We start from the raw sequence: 26,007 nt of genomic DNA, 5'->3' as shown, positions 1-26,007 counted from the left end.
GAACAAATGCAATTTACTGGGAGAGCACATTACGCGTGCCTTGAACCCACTACCGCAAAATAAAAGGGATGTGCTCTCATTATACGGGTGAAATAAGTCAGGGTTAAAGGAACAGCCGTTCAGAGTCTTGCTCACGCTGCTGCTGGAGGATGGGCTTCCACGAGGGGGAGGTATAGACGGCCCCTCCAGGGGTATCTTGGCCTACTCTTCCACACTGGCGTCTCGGAAGAGGTGGGAGTACGCACACTCTTTATTATGACCGCACCGCATGAGACCTGTCGACTGGCAGTGATGTAACCCATTTGTACTGCCAGATGGATGGAGACGGGGGCATTTTAGAAGCTGGCAAATGAACGTGGCCTATTTTTTAAATCCTTTATATTAAGTTCGCGTGCTTGCTTGCTTGCTTGCGTGCTTGCTTGCTTGCTTAGGACCGTGCAAATTATTGTTCGTGAAAAAAAAAAATTCCCAAAATTTGACACTTTTTAGGCAAAAAAAAAATATTTTACATATATTCAAATATAACGCATTCATGGCTTTGGCTGAACGTCAGAGTGTAAGAGCCCAGAGTGTAACCCCTCCACAGGCCGTGGCGGAGTAGCGCAGTTGGTAGCGCCCTCGCTTCCCATGCCAAAGGTCACGGGATCGATCCTCGCGTCCTCCACAGGCGAATATATTTTTAAATCCTTTAAATTAAGTTCGCTTGCTTGCTTAGGACCGTGCAAATCTTTCGCTCGTTTTTTAACCCACTTCCCGTTATCCAATCGAGCTGACATTTTCCACACAGACTCGTTGTGTGTGACAATTAATTTTCGTGAAAAAAAATCCAAAATTTTACACTGTTTAGGGAAAACAAATTAAATATTTAATTACCAATTGCTTAATGGTGGCAGACAATCATCTGACCCATAGGTGGCAGCCATCTCAAGCCAGAGGACGAGAGGACTCTAGCTGCCACGCATATAAAGGATTTATAGTGAAAAACTTTGTTTTTACGGGTTTACTTGTTACGTGATGAAGCCCACATGTGAAGGTTTAACATGCTTGGTGAATGTTTTATCTTCTATGAAGCAATACATGTTTCATGGCCAGCTTTGAGTGCATTGCAATAAATGTGACATTACGCTCAGATTAAACGTCGTGGGCAGTGCCACTTGTACACGTTTAAAATAACTATTTATTGTTACACTATGGGGGTTTTTTTCTCCCCAACAATTCATATTCACATCCAGGTAGGAGTCCATTGAGAGTACAAGTCTCTTTGTTAAGGGAGACCTGGATTACAAAAACACACAAAAGTAGATAATGCACAAGAAGAAGCAGCGCAATAATTGCAAATAACATTGAACAAAGATAAAATTCAAGGTGCAGCCCTGAAATGTATTTCAGCCCGAACTTGTCAGTAACATTGCTGGCAATAAAGCCGTAAAATTGCCGAAAGAAGAAACAGATGTTGTGTACCACAGAAACGAGGTCTGTGATTCATTTCAGGGATTGCGAGGCTGGATCATGTCAGAAATTAACAGACGAGGAAGAAGGGAAAAGTGGCAGTCATCTCAGACAAGCTGAAAAAGTCAAACGATATGGCTTCAGTGCATGTGAGAATACCACTAAATAAAACTGTACCCGATGTCTCTCTCTCTCAACCTGGTACATTTCTGAGCAGATAATTTTAATTGGTCTGGAGCAATAAAACAAAAAGTTACTGCAATCACAATGCCGCGTTCCGTATAATTCCTTGTTTAAACATGCACATAAACCAGGTCTGAAATATCCACAACTGGCACACCACATTTCGATTTAAAGCTTTCGTGACTGCAGGGATTCATCTTTTTGGTTCTTTCGGTAAAGTCACGTAGAATGGAAATAATACAATAATAAAAATAAAACATAATAAAATAATTCTTACGACGTTTCGGCCACAACGCAAGCAGCCGTCCTCAGGTGAAGAACAGGTCTGTCAGAAAGACAGCGTCTGAATGAACACCACTAGGCTTGGCAGTGTATATTTAAGCTGGGTTGGAGGGGGAAAGAGCGCCTTGACAAAGAAATTTGCATATCAAGAGGATTTTAGCATATTTATGGGAAATGCAGGTATGTGATTAGTACTACTTATGCCCGTGCATTATGCAGGATTAGCAGCATCACAGGGAGGGGATAGGGGAAATGCAGGTATGTGATTAGTACTACTTATGCCCGTGCATTATGCAGGATTAGCAGCACCAAAGGCAGGGGATAGGGGTAGCATTAATAAAGGGAAGGAGTGTTAATAGTATGTAGCTGCAGTAACTAAAACCACCACGTAAACAACTAAAGTATAAACTACATGTAATGTATTACTTACTGTTAGTAACTCAGCTTATTGTAGAGTATATTTAGTATACTGATGATACTATGTAGTTTATACTTTAGTTGTTTACGTGGTGGTTTTAGTTACTGCAGCTACATACTATTAACACTCCTTCCCTTTATTAATGCTACCCCTATCCCCTCCCTTTGATGCTGCTAATCCTGCATACTGCACGGGCATAAGTAGTACTAATCACATACCTGCATTTCCCATATCCCCTCCCTTTGATGCTGCTAATCCTGCATAATGCACGGGCATAAGTAGTACTAATCACATACCTGCATTTCCCATATCTCTTCCCTTTGATGCTGCTAATCCTGCATAATGCACGGGCATAAGTAGTATTAATCACATACCTGCATTTCCCATAAATATGCTAAATTCCTCTTGATATGCAAATTCCTTTGTCAAGGCGCTCTTCCCCCCTCCAAACCAGCTAAAATATACACTGCCAAGCCTAGTGGTGTTCATTCAGACGCTGTCTTTCTGACAGACCTGTTCTTCACCTGAGGACGGCTGCTTGCGTTGCGGCCGAAACGTCGTGAGAATTATTTTATTATGTTTTATTTTTATTATTTTATTATTTCCATTCTACATGACTTTACCGAAAGAACCAAGAAGATGGCACACCACATCTTGCTATGGCTGTGTCTCTTAGTCATTGGTTTACTTCAACCTCCCTGCCACCCGGCAACTCATCATCATCATCACCATCATCACCGCCTACGATCAATCCATTCCCGTCACCATCTCTCGCAATGCAATAATCCACTCAGCACCCCAAGCAAAAAAAAAATATCCCGACTGATTTGCTCGATCTCCTCGGTTGGCATCTGATGAGATGCTTTTCATTCCATGGCAGCAATTTCATTGTGTTATTGTTGACCATTTGGTATCCACCCACCCCCTCCCCTCCTAGCGACATGTCCTGGCCAAGCCCACTTACTTTTCTCAAGTCAAAATAGTGTCATTTACTCGGGTGATTCCAATCTGCCAGCGACCTGGAAAATGGGTCGTGAGAAATTAAGTACATCGTAGACAAAAAATTATAGAAATAAAATAATAATACATGAAAATAAATCAATTAAATCACGACGTTTCGGAGGCAACACAAGTCTCCGTCTTCAGGTGGGACCGTCACAGCCAAATTTACTGTATCAAGTGAGGACAAATCCAAGAGACAAGATCTTAAATACTGGTTAAGGGGAGGGGGGAGGGGGCTTATCTGAATGTGGCAGTCAGGGAATGGAACGGTGGGAGGGGGGGGGGTAATTGCTTTATCTTCATTTATTATTATTTTATTTCTATTATTTTTTACCTACGTGACTTTTACCGAAACAACCTAAGAGTATGAATCCTTGCAGCACGAAAGCTTCAAATCTAGAATACATCGTAGACATCCGCATATTTCCTTGGTGACGCCTTGTCGGCAAGCACCAGTGCTTCCCCTTTCAGCCAAAACAGTCCGAAGCACTTTTCCGCGTAATTATTTATAGACGCCACATTCGTCGTGCCTTATTTTATCCCCATATCTTTTTGTTTTCATAGGTAATTCAGGACGATAGGCTACAACAATACAGGATTATTACGGATGGGAATATCTTTTACTCTCGTGGTAGTGCCTTATGCCAATAATTCCTGCTCCAAGCCAGCCGAGCAGCATTCCAGAAAATATCGAGCGAAAAATGAAGTCCTCGCTAGAACCTTTTCCTCCCGCGGAGGGGCCCTTTATTCTAGACAGTGTTGTGTATTATCCTGGAGTGAGCGGGCCCGACTATACATGACACGTGCGGCGGGTGGGTGGTTCATGGGAGAAGAGTGGGGCAGTGCGCAGAGGTCGCAATCGGGTACCCGATACCCGTACCCTACCCGATACCCGGCTACCCGTACCCGGCTGGGTACGGGTACCCGTTTGCGACCCTGGTGCGGCCGGGTACGGGTACGGGTAGACCGTGAGTCACTGGTGAATCACCGTTTGTCACTCATTTCCCATCGTCTTGTCTCTTCTTACAATTCAAGTTCCTAGAATCAACCCACCCGCGCCTGCAACACGGCTTCATCCCAGAGGTCGCAATCAGGTACCCGATACCCGTACCCTACCCGTACCCGGCCGGGTACGGGTACCCGTTTGCAACCCTGGTGCGGCCGGGTACGGGTACGGGTAAGGAATAAAAACCCGTTTGCGACCTCTGGCACGTGCGGCAATGGCATGGTTAGGCGGGATGAACGATGCAGCGGTTCCCCAGAGACGCGCCGCCCTGTCGTGGATTGATGGCGACAATAATGGAGACGTACCTTATTGTAATAATAATAGACCTTCTCACAGCTCGGGATACTTCAATTATAGGTGTACACAGGCCGAGTTAATCATTCCCATATTGAACGGGCACGTGTGCGGCGAATGTTGAAAGGCTGTTTGCGCACGTGCGCGCAAGAGCGTCGCTAACGAGATTGCGGGTTTCCGCGTCTCAAAAATTCAAGTCAAGCGTCACGCTATAGTCTCTTGTCAGCAGATGTGCAAACATCTGTTTGCATGAAGCATCTCTCGGAGCAGGTGGGCTACCGTGGTACCGTCAGGGTGGGAGGAATTGCACGGATGGTGGGTGTTGGCGTACGGTGGAAACGAGAGGTGTGGGACCAGTGGAAGTGGATCGAGGTGATGGGGACTGGCGATGACGATGGGAAATAGGTAAGGATTTTCTATTGTAAGGCACTCAAATGCTTCGGTGAACTCAAAGCATCTAACGTCGTAACGCATCTCAACCATTCCACGGCAGTCTAGCCAAGGGAACTCCCAGTGGCAGCTGTCCTTGTGCGGTGCATGGTATATGCTGCAGCACCAGCCTCCAAATGGTCACTAATCTGTCAGCAGGAGGCGATGTTGCTATGTGGATTCTCCCAATGAAGTTATTTGCGAGAAAAGAGCGAAATTTGCCAAGTTTGGAACCATAACGTCAACACACATTGTGTCATCTAAAAAAAAAAAACGTAACATCCACCGAGTATCAGACAGTGGGTATTTGAGCATAATACACCCACAAAATAGGCCGGGATGACCGCCGGGCACCATCCACAAACTACTGCAACAAACGGTAACATACTGACGATCTGGCCGTGTGTCACAAACGGTGACCATGCGCCGGCATAACAGTGCCTATAACGGTTTAAATTCTGACATATAGGAACTCACGGGGCTTTAGTAATGCCCCCTCCATAACACATCTCAGAATTATTTTGCTGGCAATGCCTCCCCGAAAAAAAAAAATCTTACATTTTTTTTGGCACCTGTCACAAAACCACCGCATGCACGCACGCAGGGCACCTGCCAACTTGAAATTCACGAGCAAAGGTGACAGAAACAAAGAAAAAAACAAACGTGACAAGGATGTATAAAAGCCATCGGGGTCATCCCCTACGCTCCACAGGTCAAAACTTCTCCAGAGCTATCCTGGGCGAGCGCATTTCGCTCAGCAATCGTCTCAAAGACCTGTGCTGGTGGCAAACCCCTTGGCACGAAGCTCTCGTTGAAAGCCTTCAGTTATGGCCCAGGCTGCTGTCAGCAGCACTTTGCCTCTGAATAGATCACTCTTAATGCACCCACCCCCCCCGCCAACCCCATTGGATCTCTGAAGCTGTGCACAATTGAGCCCGGTTCTATTCGCAGCGATATGTTTGGGAGCTAAATGCCAATGTCGAGGTCTGCTTGGCCACGACCAGAGGACTTCAGGAGAGAGGTCGCAAAGTTTTTCTCTTCTCACTTCATTGATAGAGTGCGGATTACAGTGGTTTACAATATGGTCCAAATATCGGGCTGCATGGCCAGTTGTACTGTGGCTCAGTCTTTAGTCGATGGGACGGTACTTTAAAGCAATGAGGTGTTTATTCTGGACATCTGTGTGGTTCCATCCTGACCGCTAGCATTGCTCTGGGTCTGGGTGAGATTATAGGATTTTGACAGCGTGATCCCAGTAGGGGGGTCGAGACTTGGGACAATGGCGAGGAACGCTGTCGAGGTCTTGGTCGATGGGTAGCTTGTGGTTGGGCAAGTGGACGTGGAAAGTAATTTGCAGTTTGCATGTCTCTGCGGATGTTGAGTGGCAGAATGTTCGCCTGCAACAGACAGACGGTTGGGATTGGTGTTGGTTTCAGTGTTCCAGTTATTATTGAACCTGGTGGTGCACTTGAAAAATAATTAAAACATCGTGTCTATGTAAACATCATTCCTCACACGTGGCACGTGTGCATACAAACAGACATCTTCTTATTCTGGTCCCTTGGCCTCTATGACAAGTTTGGGTTACGACCGTTTTCTTAACTGATATCTGCTGGCAGTGGTCACTCTCCAATTATCTCTGTCTGTCGCTGCGTTTATGAATTGGAACAGCTTCGAAGCCCGTCGACCTTAAGATGTTTGATGTCCAGTCAGATCCTGGTCTTGCCTCTGTCCCCTTCCCCAAGCACATCTCACCAAATGTTCCCTTCCATTACCATCTTTTGCAGTCGTTTGCCATTCATCTTGGTGTGTTCTGCCCAAGCCCACTTACGTTTCTTAAGTCAATGTGATGTCTTTACATTTGGTGTATCTTCGCTATTCCTTGTGTGCCTCTAATTGCATGTCAGTATAATTTTGCTTATTGGCACACTTTTCCTCCTATTCCATTTTCCTTATCGATGTCCATGGTTTTGCTCAGTATGCCAAAGTACATAATAAGCACCGATTAAAATGTCTTCTCTAACAGGTAAATCTTGACTTGATACATTTTCAAAAAGCATCCAACCTGCTGTCATCAGCCTCTTTAATTCCACATTGTGTTTATCCCAGCCTGTCTACAATACCTTTAAAGTGTGTTCTACTTATATCTCTCAGAGAGACATGGACATATTTCTGCAATATGTACTTACAATTTTTTTTAGCGAACTGCCATAACATGGCGAGTGATGTAACCTGTACTCATACATCTCGGACTGATGGTGCAAGTAAATCTCGATAATCGGTATGTCGTTTTATACGGGAAATCTGGACTTAAGCCGTTGTTAAGGCTTTCCAAGTATGGTTGAAATCATTAATGCATTAGAGCTGTATGTCCGTCCGTCTGTTGGCAACATGGGGCTCATAATAACCGCCGTGATTCAATGTGAGCACAACTTTAGAGTTGTGTTGCTGTTCGGGGACTTTGAAAACTGGCGTTGATATTCGTGGATTTGATGTTCACGCAGTTCTCCAGAAACGCATTTTCCCCGCAAACATGAAGGGGTTTGCCATGGTTTCATTTCTCACCCGAACATTTCTGCTCGGCCGGCTTAGAGTAGGGATTGTCGGCATACGGCACTACCACGAGAGTCCAAGGTATGGACATCCATAAGAATTCTATATTCCTACAATCCTATAATGGAAAAAATATGAGATGAATGTAGCACGTCAAAATAATTCGCAGAAAAACATTCCAGACTGTCCCGGCTGAAATTCTGCACATTGTGTGTGGCGTGATAAACTCCCTCTGTTTAACCTGAACAGCATATCTCTGGCTCCTGCAAACACACTCGTCATGTATTTTGTATATATAATAAAAACTGCATTTAGAGTGTATTGAGGAGTGCAATAAAGTGGTGCTCCGTAAGCGTGCGTCTCATCGCAGTCGGCACACAGCACGGGCTCCCAGTGGTGCCCAATGTATGCCGGATTTAACTCGGGGTGGTCAGAGATTTAGCATAAGACGGCATCGACTCACTTAGAGCAGGTGCCAGACTAATGCCGCCTGGAAATTAAGCCTCTGCTAGCCTGCTTACGCAATGAGACTCTTCGTAATGACAGATGTTGATGGGTTTTTTTTCTGACAAGTCACCTTTGCCTCATATCAAGATATACATTTGCACGTTGGTGCCATAAAATATCTTCTTGGTTCTTTCGGTAAAGTCACGTAGAAGGGAAGTAATAAAATAATAAAAATAAAACATAATAAAACAATTCTCACGACGTTTCGGCCACAACGCAAGCAGCCGTCCTCAGGTGAAAACCAGGTCCGTCGAGGCGACAGAGTCTGAATGAAACAGCACACGAGCTTGGAGCATATATATAAGCTGGGCGCATTGACAAAGGAATTTGCATATCAAAAGGAATTTAGCATATTTATGGGAAATGCAGGAATGTGATTAGTCCTGCATATGCATGTGCATTATGCAGGATTAACAGCATCAAAGGGAGCTGCAGTTACTGCTGCTGCTGAAATTACTGCTGCTGCTGCAGTTTCTGCTGCTGCTGCAGTTACTGCTGCTGCTGCAGTTGCTGCTGCTGCTGCACTTGCTGCTGCTGCTGCACTTGCTGCTGCTGCAGTTGCTGCCTTATCCATTTTAATATAACACTATGTATTATTCTACCCACCCTAATGTGTATCACACTGCTATATGTTTACTATACAATTACGACACCATACATTACTCTGCACACTGCACCATGCCAGTGAGTGGAACGCGGTCTGAAAGTCACCGTAAACGTGAACACAATCAGTTAAGATCCGAAATGGTTTATTACGTCCTTCCAATGATTGCTAAGCCAGAATCCATCTTCTCGGTTGAAATTGTCTCTGTGTTTGTATATGTGGATCGCCTCATGAACGAATCTCTCATGATAGCCAGATGGCTTGCAGAGAACCTCTGTCTTGGAGAAGTCAATGTCATGTGAGCCCACTGAATTGTAACAGTGATCTGCCACGGCTGAGGTGTTTGTCCTACCGTGTTTCAGGTCTGCCTTATGTTCACGGATGCGGTCCGAGACATGTCGTTTGGTTTCCCCAATGTAACTGCTACCACAGAGGCAACTTAGTTTGTAGACGCCAGGGTACTGTATGTCTGGAACCACATCTTTTACAGACGGGACCAGATCACGGATTTTATGTACTGTGTTGAATCGGACCTGGATCTTGTGTTTAATCAGGATTTTGGAGATCTTTTTTGTGACCCCAGCAATGTAGGGTAAGGTGATGGTCTTGAAAGGCTCCTGAACAGGATCCTTCTTGATGGTTGGAGTGATGGCTTTGCGGATTGTGTAGTCGGAGTAACCATTAGCCTTAAGAGCTTGGCGTACGTGTTTGAGTTCACTGGAAATGTGTTCATGGTCGGAGATGCATTGGGCTCTATGATATAGAGTCTTGATGAGGGAATTCAAGACCATCACCTTACCCTACATTGCTGGGGTCACAAAAAAGATCTCCAAAATCCTGATTAAACACAAGATCCAGGTCCGATTCAACACAGTACATAAAATCCGTGATCTGGTCCCGTCTGTAAAAGATGTGGTTCCAGACATACAGTACCCTGGCGTCTACAAACTAAGTTGCCTCTGTGGTAGCAGTTACATTGGGGAAACCAAACGACATGTCTCGGACCGCATCCGTGAACATAAGGCAGACCTGAAACACGGTAGGACAAACACCTCAGCCGTGGCAGATCACTGTTACAATTCAGTGGGCTCACATGACATTGACTTCTCCAAGACAGAGGTTCTCTGCAAGCCATTTGGCTATCATGAGAGATTCGTTCATGAGGCGATCCACATATACAAACACAGAGACAATTTCAACCGAGAAGATGGATTCTGGCTTAGCAATCATTGGAAGGACGTAATAAACCATTTCGGATCTTAACTGATTGTGTTCACGTTTACGGTGACTTTCAGACCGCGTTCCACTCACTGGCATGGTGCAGTGTGCAGAGTAATGTATGGTGTCGTAATTGTATAGTAAACATATAGCAGTGTGATACACATTAGGGTGGGTAGAATAATACATAGTGTTATATTAAAATGGATAAGGCAGCAACTGCAGCAGCAGCAAGTGCAGCAGCAGCAGCAAGTGCAGCAGCAGCAGCAACTGCAGCAGCAGCAGTAACTGCAGCAGCAGCAGAAACTGCAGCAGCAGCAGTAATTTCAGCAGCAGCAGTAACTGCAGCTCCCTTTGATGCTGTTAATCCTGCATAATGCACATGCATATGCAGGACTAATCACATTCCTGCATTTTCCATAAATATGCTAAATTCCTTTTGATATGCAAATTCCTTTGTCAATGCGCCCAGCTTATATATATGCTCCAAGCTCGTGTGCTGTTTCATTCAGACTCTGTCGCCTCGACGGACCTGGTTTTCACCTGAGGACGGCTGCTTGCGTTGTGGCCGAAACGTCGTGAGAATTGTTTTATTATGTTTTATTTTTATTATTTTATTACTTCCCTTCTACGTGACTTTACCGAAAGAACCAAGAAGATGAATCCCTGCAGTCACGAAAGCTTTAAATCGCCATAAAATATGTTTAATTTTGTACTATTAAAGAAATGTTGTACGATTAAAGGAATTATAGTATGGCCTAGACCTGCAGTCATTTGATAATTTTAACACTTTCCAACTAAGGTCGAATGTGTTAGCGCTCAATCAGTATCCGTGTGTCTATATAATCTTGTGTTGCCATTTTGGACTTGGGGTTTAGAAAACTGGCCAAACTGACCAAAGGATTGCTGTGTGCTCACCATTGCATCACGACAGCCTGCATGCAAATGTCAATGCCCCGCTGAAAATCAGCCCTAACATTGAGACTTTCCCGACTAAAAAGTTGGCATCATTTTAAAACGTAACTTTTTGCAGCCAAAACTAAAATACATGTTGGGTTTTTTGATTCAGCAACGTAGTGAATGAATGCCACTATTGGCAGTTTTATTATCAGTTGGCATTGTTCTTACTAGTAGGACTAAGCACACGAACTTTAGCTGTGTCATAACGTAAGAAATGCGAAGCCTGCATAGGTCACGTGCGGGTCACGACACCTGGTACTGGGAAGCAATGCGACTCCCGCGACTAAAACTGGCCAAGATAGGAGGAAGACAATTACCCCGGCGTGTTTACACGCCCGTGCCTTAAACACAACGCGCTGCCGGTGTGCATTACAGCAATAGAGCTGCGCTGACTCTCGGCCCTCCAGACTGCACGAGGCACAACGGAGAGAGCTGATCGATAGTGCTGGCTATGAGTCATGACAATGGGGTTTTAATAACTACTCCACAAAGGGAGACTGTTTGCACACACGGTGACCTTTTGACACGGCCGAATGCTAATGACAAAGATCCCCCCTCTTCCCTACACCCTGCATAGCATTAACAGACTTCTCCGGCTGCTATCGAGCACCTAAGAACGCCGGCACGGTACATGAGTGGCCAGAGCCTCACGTCCGGCCATCTTTGTCTCCCCAGTGGCGATGTTTACACACCGCATTCATAACTACTACTGCACTAATTTGATGCTGGATCGACCTAGGGGAGGCCCAGGACCGGTTCAGAAAATCGTCACTGGTGTTGGTGGTTGACATGGGCTGGAATTAAGCGATTCGTAGTACAGCTCGCTTACTGCTACACGAGACAATGCACACCTTGAACGAGTGTGGAGTACACAAGCATCTGCAGTCGATTTAACCTTCCTATAGATATGGTTATCGTGGTGGTGCTGCAGTAAAGTGCTTAGCGAGCTGAGCTTCGAGCTGCTGAGTTTGAATCTCAGCCACGGTGAACAGCAATGGCGTTAGGATGGGCCCTTTCTCTTCACACTCGACATAAATCAACAACATCACTATTGTAACAAAAGATAGAAATAAATTTAGATTTAAAGCTTTCGTGACTGCAGGGATTCATCTTCTTGGTTCTTTCGGTGAAGTCACGTAGAAGGGAAATAATAAAATAATACAAATAAAACATAATTCAATAATTCTCACGATTTTATTATGTTTTATTTTTATTACTTTATTATTTCCCTTCTACGTGACTTTACCGAAAGAACCAAGAATAAGATAGACATGCTCTACGGAATGTCCTCGAAATAGCGGGCTAATTCAGGGATGGGGTGGCCGTGTTCTTAACGAAACCCCATTATTACCACAAAGCGCCAGATTTAGCCCACTTATAACTTTGTGTACAGGATGCTGAGCGGTGGACCCTGGTAGGGGCAAAATTCAGATTTCCTTTGGAATACGGTGGCAGGCGGGCCCTTCCCATTGGCAACAGCTGTGGGCCACGCAGGTTCACACTGATTGGCCGAGTGGAGCAGCCAATCAAATGCCTGATTGGCAGCTGGAGGTACTCCCTGCATTTGCTGGGCCCTCCTTGTCACTTGAAATGTCATTCATATTGCTGTTTAGCTTCCAATGTATTATTTGTATTATTCTATTACTTCCCTTCTACGTGACTTTACCGAAAGAACCAAGAAGACTAAACAACAACATTCACCCGTGAAAATACCAAAAATCACAAGAAGATTCGGAAATGCACAATAAAACCTGGACAGTGTGGAAGCACGACAAGTATGAATTTGCTTTTCTTTGTGACGCTGTTAATTTTTTTTAGATTCTAAAGTGGTGCCATGGAAGTGATGTTACTTGCTGTGATGTCACGATTTAGGATAAATCTGAAACGGAATCAATAGATATCGTTCATCTAAAATATCGCATCTTGGCCTCATCTTTTCAGATGAATCCAGAAACTGGGAACACATGCCTAATCTCCACCAATTTTACCGGAACGATTTTTGGAGACAATTGCAAGCTGGACACAACTGTCAAATAAACATCTCCTCGGCAAAAAAAACACAAAGCCAATGGCCACGATAGCCATTCAATTAGTGTAAACATTAAGCGAGCAATTGCCATTTATCCGGCAATTAAAAACATCCTGCAGTTGCACTTATTAACTAGTTACGTACAGAGCTGGCACAACACATTTACAGCTGTCTGCCCCGTGACAATGGGAGAGGGGGTGGTTCCTCAAGAGACAGAGCTGATGGCAGCTTTGGCCCAATTATCCTTTGCTAGTACTGTACTGTTCGAGTATTATTTATTGCATACTGTATATATTGCACGGCGCAGCTCATGGTTTAAAATAATCTATGACAAGGCAAGGTCTTCTGCAACGCGGTGATGTGGGGGTGCAACACCATGAACCCTGTTATTTGTGCGATAATCTGCGAATTTACGCCACTTCCCCGTGGGAAAAAACAATGTGGTGGATAGTAGGAAGCATAGGGTGGCGGATAACAGGAGTTTGTGTGGACCCTACAGCCCCCAAAAACTAATTGTAGGAATTAGCTCCTGTCGTGTTCGAGAGGTGGAGAACGTTTTTTTTTCCTCTCGTCTTCACATCTCGCTCAGATTCAGATCCACAATTGGGCCTTCGCAAATGTCTTTTCTGCCGAACCGTTTGTGTGTATGTACGTAGGTGTGGGGAACGTGTTGTCGGTTTTTTTTTTTTACATGAAAAAAACGAACATCGGGCCGAATCGTTTAGAAATATTTCATCACAGGACAGGACGTAACTTAGTGTATCACGTCCATGTTTTTGTGATTAAAGTGACGTCGCCACGTGATGCAATAATGACAATCTGATGCCACGTTTGTTCACGTTAAAATATAAAAATGTCTGCATTAAAATCGTTGTTTTATGGATGGTACTTCATTTAAAATAAGTTATCAATTATAAAAATGTATGTAAACAACTAAATTCAGTGCACATCCAATAACGGTCATTAAAATGCAATCCATTCAAATCTAAAATCCCCAAATTAGAACTGAAAATCTGATGTCGAAATATATGGAAACGGATTCTGAATATATAATGTTTATATTGTGATTTTTTCTCATCAAAAGTCATGAATTCAACAATGGAAGCCTTGAAAATTCTCAAGACTCTTCTTAACAATTGAAATGTTTGGCTCTTGCCTCAATGAGCGTCACGCACATTGGAAGGAAACCAGGATACTCCAGATGAATGGAAAGGCACGCATTTGTACGTGGAGAATATTCGTTACAAAACGCTGGTGCTTTTGTGAACATATACGACGGATAAGGGTCTAGTTAGAAATATAACAGGGGTTCCAAAACACTTCGAGATCGTAATGCAGGTATCCCTTACTTTACGCGGTAGATAGATTCCGAAAGAATGGGCGCACAAAGCGAAAGGGAACAAGAAAACCGCCTGCAGTGTAGGGCGTACAGTGCACACACAGCGGTGTCACACATCCAGCCGCATACGAGCGAAATCAAACCGCATGTGATCGCGAATTTTGGGTAGAAAATAGGTTCGCCGCATAGATTTGGCGAAATCGCACAAACCGAACTGGTGCAAAGCGAGGGAAACTGCTACATCACCTGGCAGGTGTATGTATGTACGTATCTTTGATAATATGCATGTCTATACATTTCATTGTGCCTATAGAGACACTGCTATTATAATGATGAGGAGGAATGTAACAAACCATCAATTAAAATGTATTATTATGCTCATACATAACCAAACTGTGAGCATAGAAAGGTGTAGGTGCAGCCCTGCAATTGATTGCTCACAACACTGCTGGCAGAAAGGCCTCCAACTCCAGGTGGCTTACGACAGCCCCGGCAGTCGGTTTGTGTAGGGTCCACACAAAGCGACTTGGAAGAGGTAGGGGACCCACACTTTACCCCACCACACGTGACATGCCAATGGACTACCTGTGGTGAACCCATTTATACTGCTGGCTGGACAGAGGTGAGGGAGGTGGGATTTAAGAAACTTGCCCCGTTGTTGCAACTGGGCAGGGAAATATTTCGAGGGGACTAACCATTACGCAATGGACAGCATCCCATTGAATTGTGGTGACAACAGTTGCTATTAGGTTTATTATAGGCAGTTTGTGCTATGGAGAAACATTCAGGGAAGTGACGTAAATACAGTTTCGAGACATTGTTTTGTCATTGGTCTCTTGGTCTCCTTTAATTACAGTGATGTTTACAAAGTCTGCTGATGAGACCCAGATTGTCAAAACTGGTCTGGAGATGATTCTAGATTTGAAGTTTTCGTGACTGCAAGGATTCATACTCTTTGGTTTTTTCGGTAAAGTCACGTAGGTAATTTTTTTTATTAACTCACGACGTTCAGGAAGCAACACAAGCCTCAGTCATCAGGTGTAACTGCTACAGCAATTTCACTGGAGCGGTTACACCTGATGACGGAGGCTTGTGTTGCTTCCGAAACGTCGTGATTTAATTTATTTAAATTTTTTACCTACGTGACTTTACCGAAAAAACCAAAGAGTATGATCTAGAGATGGTTTGTTTGAACAAATCTAGCCGGTCAATATGCACCTCCGATGAGAACGGTTGGCTACGTACCGTTCGAAAGAAGCTCAACCTACATTCGTACAGAGAAGCGGATAGAGAACGTTCTTTTAGTCACTTTTATGTGGATACACAAAACGGAAGTCGATTCATCATTTATTATTTACGTACTTTGTGTACGTTTCATTTAGGCTAATGGAGCGAACGAGACTGTACACGTGAACAAACAAAAGAAAGCGATGCAAATGAGACAGTAAATAAAAAAACGTGTCCAAATAAAAACAACCGATTCTAGAATCAAACGTCGGCCCCCACGAACGGTGACAATTCGTCACATCGCAGGGGACGGTCATTCATGACACCGCAGCTGAATTTCAGAATCACACGGACTCAACGTTTGTCTCGTAATAATTCCGAATCAGAATACCATTATACTGGTAGGAACCTCCTGGTTACACCAGCCCACAGGGGATTATTGTGTCCGTCGTGCAGGGAGAGGCTGGGTGGGGAGGGGAGGTTGGGGAGGGGCTGGGTGGGGAGAGTGGGGCCGGGTTGGGAGGGGAGGGTGGGGAGGGGCTGGGTGGGGAAGGTGGGGAGGGGCTGGGTGGGGATGGTGGGGAGGGGCTGGGTGGGGAGGGTGGGGCTGAGTGGGGAGGGGAGGGTGGGGAGGGGCTGGGTGGGGAGAGTGGGGCCGGGTTGGGAGGGGAGGGTGGGGAGGGGCTGGGTGGGGAAGGTGGGGAGGGGCTGGGTGGGGATGGTGGGGAGGGGCTGGGTGGGGAGGGTGGGGCTGAGTGGGGAGGGGAGGGTGGGGAGGGGCTGGGTGGGGAAGGTGGGGAGGGGCTGGGTGGGGATGGTGGGGAGGGGCTGGGTGGGGAGGGTGGGGCTGAGTGGGGAGGGGAGGGTGGGGAGGGGCTGGGTGGGGAAGGTGGGGAGGGGCTGGGTGGGGATGGTGGGGAGGGGCTGGGTGGGGAGGGTGGGGCTGAGTGGAGAGGGGAGGGTGGGGAGGGGCTGGGTGGGAAAGGTGGGGAGGGGCTGGTTGGGGAGGGTGGGGCTGGGTGGGGGTGGGAGGGGTGGGGCTGGGTGGGGAGGGGCTGGTCACCCCGTGGTGCCCTTATAAAACTCAACGTTTCACCTACTCACGCCGGCTTGTGCCCGCCCTCACAGTCGGGCATATTTGCGGAATACACCACGCCGCCGTTGACCCTGCAGGCCATTGACCGAGCAACCCAACGTTCCTACCAGCTCCCTCCGCAGGACAATGTGTTACCGGACTGAATGAGATGCGGGGCTCTTTTTCACTCCAGTGCCACGTGTTTTTGTCCCCACAAACGCGGGTCGTTTTTTTTTTTGCCCGAGCCAGTCGCTTGCAGAAGCTGCGATGGACACGGCACATCTGCTAAGCAGACCGTACAATGAATCACAACCAATTACTCGCCTTCATCCTGCCGTTCTTCACTGCGCACGTCACGCTGCGATTTAGCACACTTGTAATGCATCCACACCAATTAAACTGAAATACGTTACCACGATGCTTTGTAAGCGTCCCTGTTCTCGGAGGTTGAGATTCACGCCGTTGTTATTTAATGCCACTTGTTTTGACAATAATTAATTACGCCTGGGGCTTAAATGTCAAACGTGCACCAATGGCATGTAAAAAATAAATCTTGCAAAAAAATATCCAGCCTTTCAACAAATAATATGATCAAATAGAAGCGAATACTGGAATAATTAATGATCATATCTTAAACAACAACCCGATGAGCTATGAAGCGCTTTGTCACAGATGTCCATGACTTGATGAAGGCCTCAACACACCATGTCGCTTCTGTCGGTTGTTTGATCATACTTCACCAGGACTGATCCAGATCTTACTCACTATTGATGTAAACGGTGGCTGGAACAGACCACAAACCAGCAGCTTCTGAACTAGCATTTGCCGTAAAGAATATAATAACCGTTGTTTACGGAGGAAAGCCACACCGAGTCTCACTATTTTTAAGCAGAGTCTACTTTGAGAAGTTTGCTCAATGCAGTTAAGGGGCTTTTGGCATGTAGGAAGAAAGACAGAAACACCTGGAGATAACTCATGAATGTCAAGCGACCAACAATCGCATGGTGCATGTATGTATATCTGTTGATCTTCTTTTGCGAACGTGTGTAGCCAACCGTAATAATCAGAGGTGCGGGAGAAGTACAACAAACTAAATACAAAAAGCAGTTCTAAATTAATGAGTTTTCAATCTAGATTTAAAAGTGCATTGCTGCAGTGGCTTCCTAAAACCAGACGGAAGAACGTTCCAGACGGCCACAGGAGCGTATCTGTAAGCGATGCGGCGACCGTCTTTGTTCGATGGCAAGCCAATAGACGCTGTGAAGATGCCCGGAGTTTGCGTGATGGTTTATGCTCCCTTGACGAGATCAGCAAGGTATTGTGGTTCAATTGTGGCAAGAACTCTGCGTGTAATGAGTGCAAGGAGGTGCGCGACGAGTGGAGCAAGTGAGAAAGTATAAACCGCACTGGGTAGAAGCAAAATAAGAAAGCCACTTGATATGCCCGCCCGCACTGCGGTGTGTCTCGACAACCCACGTTCATCTTACGTGTGCACTCTTACCCCGTGACCACCACCACGAAGTCCATGATGTTCCAGCCGTTGTGGAGGTACGAGCCTTTGTGGAACACGAAGCCCAGAGCGATGATCTTAATGCCGGCTTCGAAGCAGAAGATGGCAATGAAGTATGGTTCCGTTTCGTCCTGTGAAAAATGAAAAAAAGACAAACATTCCCAGTATTTTGGCGTCATCTGGTCCAACACCATGTGAGACTAGGCTCTAAGGAAAGCTGTCTCGGGTGTGGACCAATCAACTTCAAGGACAGTGCACATTATCAGAGTTATGTCTTTTGTTTGTATTATGACTGCAGGTATTGCGGTCTATGCAAACATGACTCCTTGTAAAAAGGTGTCAGTTTTTGTTGCCAGATAGAAGGGTAAAAACCAATTATCATTCCCAGCATAGCTTTAACAGACTGTTGAGGTAAGTGCTGTTAGCGAGCACCTATTAAGGCCAGCATGGCACACGGAGGGGGGGGGGGTGGACAGCATAAGGCAAGGTCGTCTTTGTTTCCCCAGTGGCGATGTTTACACATCACTCCAGATACTTATTTGAGGCTGAGTCAACCTAGTGGAGGCCCAGGATCGGTAAAAAAAATCCTCATTGGTGGTGGCCGTGAGCGGGAATCGATCCCGTGTTGCCAGGTTCGTAGCGCAGTGCGCCAACCACGACACTACCGCTCCCCGTTCTCCACGCACGCAAGCGCACATACACACGTGTAGACATCCGAGTAGCTTGGGAAGGCTTGGTCGCTTAGAGGTCAGAGGGCTGAGTAGGCACCGCTGAGAAGCTGGATTCAAATCTAAACTCAAGCCACCCGTATTGAAACCGGATTCTCAAGTGTGGCGAGTAGATGGTCTCAGCACAGCCATCAGTAAATACAAGAAACACCATGACATTATGAGAAGAGGTTTTCCCCTTTTTCTGGCAACAAAACAGGTGTTAAGATGTTAAAACACCAAACTGAAACCTTTTACAAGGAATCATGTCTGCATTAACCACGAAAACTCGTGGTCAGAATGCAAACAAAAAACATACTCTGATAATATATGCATTGTCTTTTAAGCTGATTTTGTTCCACACCAGAGACAGCTTTCTTTGGAGCCTAGTCTCAAAAGGTGTTAGACCAGAGGACGCCAAAAGGCGTTCAGTTTGGTGTTTTAACATATTAACACCTGTTTTGTTGCCAGAAAAAGGGGAAAACCTATTCTCATATTTTGGTCCTGGCAAAGTAGGTCCCATGATGTACCATGACATTAGGTTTGTTTGTTTGGTTTATTTTTCAATTAGTTTGTCTGATTCCAGCTTTGAGAAAATACAAACAAAAAATAGTTTGATTAACAAGCAGTAAACTTCCTTCAAAGGAAATGTAAATGGTGTGCCCCGAGTGTGGAGAGGAAGCCCATTGAGAACCTGGGTTTGAATCCGAATTTCATAAGCCTGTGGCTAAATCAGATTATCAAGTGCAGTGAAATGATGGTCTTAGCTCAGCCTCCAATGATTGCACAATTTTTTTCTTAACAATCTATCATATTAAATTTGGTTTTGCACTTGATTTAGCGAAATTTAAGCTCCGAGGAATACACACATTTGGTTTGAATGTCATAAGGCAAACATTCTAAATGATAGGGCTCTTTGGAAAATGCGTCCCATGCTGTGTAACTCTCTTCCACCAGACATTATCTGTGCGATTTCCAAATGGAGTCTTAGTGTCATGATACCATGAGGGCAATCACACAACTGGAATATATATGTATAAATATAACGTGCAAAAAATGTAAACAGGCGCTATACGCACAAACACACAAGTGGATACGCACGAACATGATCCACTGCACCACTCAACACACAAAATGCATTAACACACATAAAGACAACACGAATATGTGTACCAAATCCATGAAAAGGCGGACATGCAAACATTCGGTCACACGTGAACGCACAAACACACAGTGGGCTTAATAACATGCCTCTTCGTTAATTAATATTTTCACTTTCACATCCTGTACTGGCTGTTTAATGGTTGCATTTGTTTCTGACATCACCGCAAGTCTGTTTCACAGCGCCCTGTCGGAACGCGTGGGTCGCCATAAATCATTCCCATTGTACCAAATAGCAATCTCCGTGCGGCGCATTGCACACTCATTTGCCCACGCTGCCTTCGGCGCGGACAGCAGAATAAAACGCGTTGCGTACAAATGCACTAATCGGGAATTACATTTATAAACAAACAAACAAAAAAATACGTGTGCAATGGACGTGATCTGTTGCCCATTCAGTTTCACCGGCACTTCCTCGGACTGACGTTAAAGCTCCGTGGTGTGATCAACGTGAGCAGGCATCACCAAGGCACTTTCCACTCCCAGGTATCAGGGCCAGGTCTGCTGCAGGTGAATGTGTCTAGCCCATTGGGGGGGGGGGGGGGGAGCAAAGATCCCCTAGAGCTCCCTCGTCCTATAAATGAGTACACCCGCTGGTAATTAGTAACAATAATTTACATTTGTACGCCGCATTTCATCCACAGATCCCAATGTGCCCCGTGTGTGGAAAACAGGAAATAAATAGAGCCGGGGTAAATGGCCAGGACTCGGGGATGAATGACAATTTAAATCGGTGACTTTTCAAGACGTATTCTTAGGTTTTTTCGATAAAGTCACGTAGGTAAAACGATAGCTGTCGTGCTGTGACGGTTCCACCTGAAGACGGAAGCTTGTGTTGCCTCCGAAACGTCGTGATTTTTTTTTATTTTACTTTTATTAATTTTAATTTTTTACCTACGTGACTTTACCGAAAAAACCTAACAATATGAATCCTTGCAGTCACGAAAGCTTCAAATCTATAATTTTCAAGACGTACTTAAATATATCTAACGACTGTGATCGTCTTATGCGTATGATGTCGTATGAGCAATCGTAACGCATGCCAAGGCCTGGGTAGCTATACCGGCAAAAAATCTCGATCACCCGGGGATTGATTGGCAGGCCGCGTATGATCGGGATAAAGTGTGGGGCACCCCTGCATCTTCAAATAAATCTGGCCAGCCTGGAAGAGTAGGCCAAACGGCCTCTCTCGAGAGGGGTGCTCTAAAGCAGTGTCGTTAGCGAGCAATTGCAGGGGCTGCGCCTTGGCCGCCCCGTTCCAGCAGTGACCCGTAACAGGACACCGCGAACAAGGCTTGTTGGTGACTTCAAAAAGCAACCAAATCAGCAAGCGGCACGCAGGAATAAAAATAACATTAATGAGCGAACAGCACATCATTAAACCGTGTTTTTATTTTCTATTATAAAACAGTGCTAATGATGTATGTGCTAGATGTTTTGTTTCATTTACATGCATAGTTGTGCTCGTCACTTTTATCAATGCATTCCTTTAATGGTATATATGATACGTTATATGATGTGTGTGTGTGTGTGTGATAGGACATGAATAGAACGTGCAGCAAACATTCCAAGAAAATAAATGTTCTTCTTTTTTCCAGTTCAGCACTGATATACACGTCACAGACGACGTTTCGGGCAATGTCCCTTCTTCATAGCACGTAAAGATATTATTAGGCGTATTTTTTCATTTGTACGCACATCGTGGTGATTGTGTAACGATCCTGTGTGAAAAAAAGCAATACAATTCTCTTGTTTTCCTTATTCAGGTGAGTTGGAATATGCAGAAAGTGGTTTCTGGAAAAGAAAGTGTTTACACAACTCTTCCTGCAATGTCCGGCAACTAACAGGTTTTTATTTTATTTTACAAAACAGGGCCTCACTGAGCTATACTGCTCTTTTTTAGGAGAATCCTGGCCACAAATGATAACTCAACGAAATGGATTATCACATGGACATTTAGAGAAGCCAAATACTCTAAAGGCGTGTTTTCTAAATGTGGAGTGAAAAACTGGAGGAACCGGAGAAAAATGTATGTGACCACGAAGAGAACATGCAAACTTCAAATATACAGGCGTCAGGGTCGAGTTCGAACCTACGAACCTCCTGGATACCAAGACGAGAGAGTTCACATCTCACCACAGAGGCAACCCTTGCCAACGTTCTTGGCCTGTGGTCATCATTGTATACGAAGCTGCTTAGCTTATTGTGCCTTGCCAACTGAAATAAAGAGTCTTGAGTTCAAACAAAGACTTCTCCGCTAGAAGCCCATCCAAATGTTGTAACATATTTCCACGAAAAGCAGACTGGTGAGCATCAAGCACTGTTGTATCAGGAAATACGTCCAGCATCAGCATTGAATACATTTCACCCAGCACATGCCTATGTGGGGTGATTGTTAAACATCCGAGATGGGGTCTTTCCCTCCCCTCTCAAAGTGAAGCCACGAGCCAAAATATTGTATCACAGATTATAGCTCGTGGGCTCAGACCAATAATGTTGCTGAGGCCACCTGATATGGCCTACACTCGAATTTGCCAACGTATTGAAATGTCCCAAATACAACCGAATTATGCGACAACTTTTTAATTAATACATTTATTTGATCACGTTATTCACTTTTATTAGGTAGCCAATATATGCCTTACACACAAACTGGAATCACGAAATGTTGGCCACCCCCTGGTGATACCCAATTCTGCTCTGGCTTCTGGAGTAAATTTGAGACTCTTAATATATAACTCTGCTATTCAGTTTCCTGACTATAACGAGGTTGTTAAAAGCATTGGTGTGTTTGTTACTTATCACGAGGAAGTTGATGGAAAGGCCAAGCCACAGAGAGAGATACAAAAGAATACTGACCAAAAAATAGCTGCGACAATTGTCATGCATACATCTATTTACATGCATACATTTACTGTGTATATAGCCTGCATGTATCTACTGTTTAATGCGGTATTTGTTTTCCCATTCTTACTCCATTTGTGCCACCAGACAAAGTGTCCGTTTGGAATTCTTATGGAGCAATGCATCACCCCTTGTTCGAGAATGGCCTGTGGACGTTTCTATCACAGAACTACTTCTTAGAGCCTCCCTTGTGACTTCTTATCCACAGCGGGGAGCAGCAGCATCAGCGTGCCACCGCGCTCTGCCGTAGAGATGTTCGTCGCATTGAAATCAAACCAAATGTTTTGAAATTCTCAGAGCTGTTTATCCACATTTAGTAAAGGACCCGTTTATAATGTTGCGGTTTTTTTGCGTGCAGTTGTCGGTGACTTGGTTATGAACTATAAACTCACGAAATGTGATAACTCAGTTTAATCATGGGTGGCTTCCTGGATTGGACCCAGTGTCTCAGTCGTGTCAGCTCAGTGCTCTGATCTCTGAGCCACGCGGTCACTTGGGCAAAGCGTACAGTTAAAGTATCTCCACGCTAAAAGAACAAGGAGATGGCATTTGATTCTGTGGGCAGCCATAAGCCAGAGGTGAAAATGTAGCATTCCCATTTTCTTCATAAGACAACTGTTGTTGACTTTTAACTTCTCACAAAGTGGAATGGAATTTTATTAACCACAGAGGGATGGGTAGGCCAAGTCAGCCCGAGACCAGGATCTGAACTCACAAACCCCCAATTGGTTACTCGAGCACTCTAAACAGCACGCCCGAGTTGGCTACAAATACATACGTATCAGGCCTATGCCAAACATAATGCTTGTATGAGAATTGTGAAGTTGCTAGTTTTTTGTGAGACCCCTGTGTTAACCATTTTAAGGATTTGTATTGCAAGCATTTCAAACTGCCTTGCGTCACATTTCACCTCTTCTGCTCCGCTGTCCTGCAGAATTCCGGACACGGGGACCTCATTGGCGAACTGTCCCTTGCATGGCACGAGGTGTGCACATCGCTGGCCTGCAAATGGGTCCGGTCTGCCAGTAGGTGGGTACGTCTCGAGTCCCCACAGAGTAACGCGCTAGCATTTGGAGGCGACGGATCGAGCGCGTTGCTTTCGTGCGCTTGGATACGTACCAGCTTTTTGGACATGGGTGTGCGGTCGTTGTTGGGAAGGTGCTGCTCCAGCGCCAGCACGATGCAGTTCGCCAGGATCGTGGCCAGAATCATGTACTCGAAAGGAGTGAGACAACAAGTCAAGGAGAAGGGCAGCAACAGTGATGCTTAAAACGAAATCAAAGACACCAATGTACCACTAATACATCGCCGATCTCGTCAAGGAGCATAGAATGTCGCGCGAACGCCGATCATCCCCGCAGTGGCAGCTTTTGGCTAACCATGGAACAAAGACGACCACCGCGTCGCGCGCTTTCAGACGCGCTTCTGCGGCCGTCTGGAACGCTCTTCCTTCCGATATTAGGAAGCCACTGGAGCTGTGCAATTTTCAATCTAGATTTTTTTTAAAACGCATTTCTTTGGAACAGCCTTTTTGTGTTGGCTGTGTACGGCGTGAAAGAAGTCCAACGCAGATACGCGCAACGATGGAAACGCTTCCCCTCGCTTCGCTCATGCGACTCGGCTCGTCCATTGCATGTGACCCAAGCGACACAGCTCGGCTTCTCGCAGTGGATATTACAATTAAAAAAAAACTGGCTCACAGGAATGGCTTGCCACAGCCTCGGCAAGGCTTTGGATGTGCCAGTGATAATGAAGTACCGAACGCAACCCTGTATGTACCGCATGTTGAACTTCTTTCGCACCGTACGTAGCCAACCGTGCTCATCCGGAGGTACGGGGGAGTTGGTGGGGGGGGAAGGACAACAAACCAAACACAAAAAGCAGCCTAATCAAGCAAGGCACAGCACTTGTGCAGTCTTGCCAAGCTCGCAGGTGCAGTGCACGAGCACGGCTTAAGCCGGTTTAGGACAGACCCGATTTAATCTTTTGGAGCCTATTCGACCCAATCGACTTATTGTTCCACTGAGCTGCACCTGTCCAGTTCCTGTGCGGGTTCCGTGTGACGCTAATCAAAGGCTCTGGATGCAACTTGGCCCCTCTCCTCCCTCCCTCCCTCCCTCCCCCAGTGCTCTTTAAACAATGAGTGGACAATGCATGGAGGAGGGATGTGTGCTAAGGTGTCGTGTTTTGATTGCTTTGGGACGCGCATCTCTGCCACGTAATTAAACATGCTGGAATACATCTGCCGGGCTGTAAAGGATGCTTCGTTTGATATCTTCCCATCCAGTTTTGTTTTGTTGGCACAACTCATTAGGCGAAATGTTGTTTACATCAGGATATGCAATAGTATCGCACAAATATGTGTCTATTTTTTTGTTAAATATCGGATTAAACATTTCAACTAGGCTCGTTTCTTAGCTACAATTGTCACGCTCATTGGTTTTTTATTGTTCGTTTTTCTATTTTAATTTGCAGAGAGAAAAAAACTGACTCTACAGGGGATTTTCAGCAATGAAAAGGGTCCTCAACGCAAGGCGATGTAAGGAGATGTGTCAACGTATCACCCACCAGAAATTATATGCAATATATTAAATGTATGTGTATCGGTTTTAATAAAAACAATAAAACACATTACCTTTTTTATTATTCGAAGAAGGCCAATAACATTCGGACATTATTATCTTCATACCGCTTTTTTTCTGGAGTAAAAATAGTGTTTTCATTTTGGCCTGAATATTAACACGAATGCAGTAACATTTTAGCGTACAAATGAACGTTTATTATGAACGTATTTATGTAAATATATTTGTGTGGGCAATATCCTTTATTTAATCAGCTGAGAATCCCTTGATGAGTCATCTTTTTTTGAAGGAGAATATCCTTGAACTATAATGACTAATTAAATAGGGCAGTTATTTTTGGTGTGTAATTGATTTTGTAAGTCAGCTGCTGATCGTACTTAAAAATGCAGATTTTTAAAAAAAATTTGGATAACTCCCCTCTTGCGAATGACGCAACAGCATCTTTAACATCCGTCTTAGTCTATCGCGCATGCCGTTCTCCTCCACTGCTGGATGGAGGCCTACCCCTTGTTGTGATGGTCATGGCGGTTGTCTCTGGCCATACTTCACCAAACTGGTCAATGCGGTT

The 26,007-nt window shown here is 45.1% G+C and overlaps 1 protein-coding gene across 9 annotated transcripts in view; it reads right to left on the bottom strand.

The window, feature by feature from the left end:
- The window catches only part of LOC133354772 (voltage-dependent P/Q-type calcium channel subunit alpha-1A-like), a 200,697-nt gene that overhangs the window by 157,644 nt on the left and 17,046 nt on the right, over positions 1-26,007 (bottom strand). For all 9 annotated transcript variants that reach the window (XM_061571878.1, XM_061571881.1, XM_061571885.1 and 6 more), the window contains 2 exons: positions 23,977-24,083; positions 18,077-18,216 (listed from right to left, as the gene is read on the bottom strand). In XM_061571878.1, the coding sequence (XP_061427862.1) occupies positions 18,077-18,216; positions 23,977-24,083 (247 nt within the window). The remainder of the gene's footprint in view (positions 1-18,076; positions 18,217-23,976; positions 24,084-26,007) is intronic.

Source organism: Lethenteron reissneri, chromosome 48, assembly GCF_015708825.2.
Source record: "Lethenteron reissneri isolate LAM-NWPU_2019-01 chromosome 48, ASM1570882v1, whole genome shotgun sequence".
Lineage (NCBI taxonomy): Eukaryota > Metazoa > Chordata > Hyperoartia > Petromyzontiformes > Petromyzontidae > Lethenteron > Lethenteron reissneri.
The sequence above is the reverse complement of the archived record's forward strand: the minus strand, read 5'-3'. Positions and strand labels throughout refer to the sequence as shown.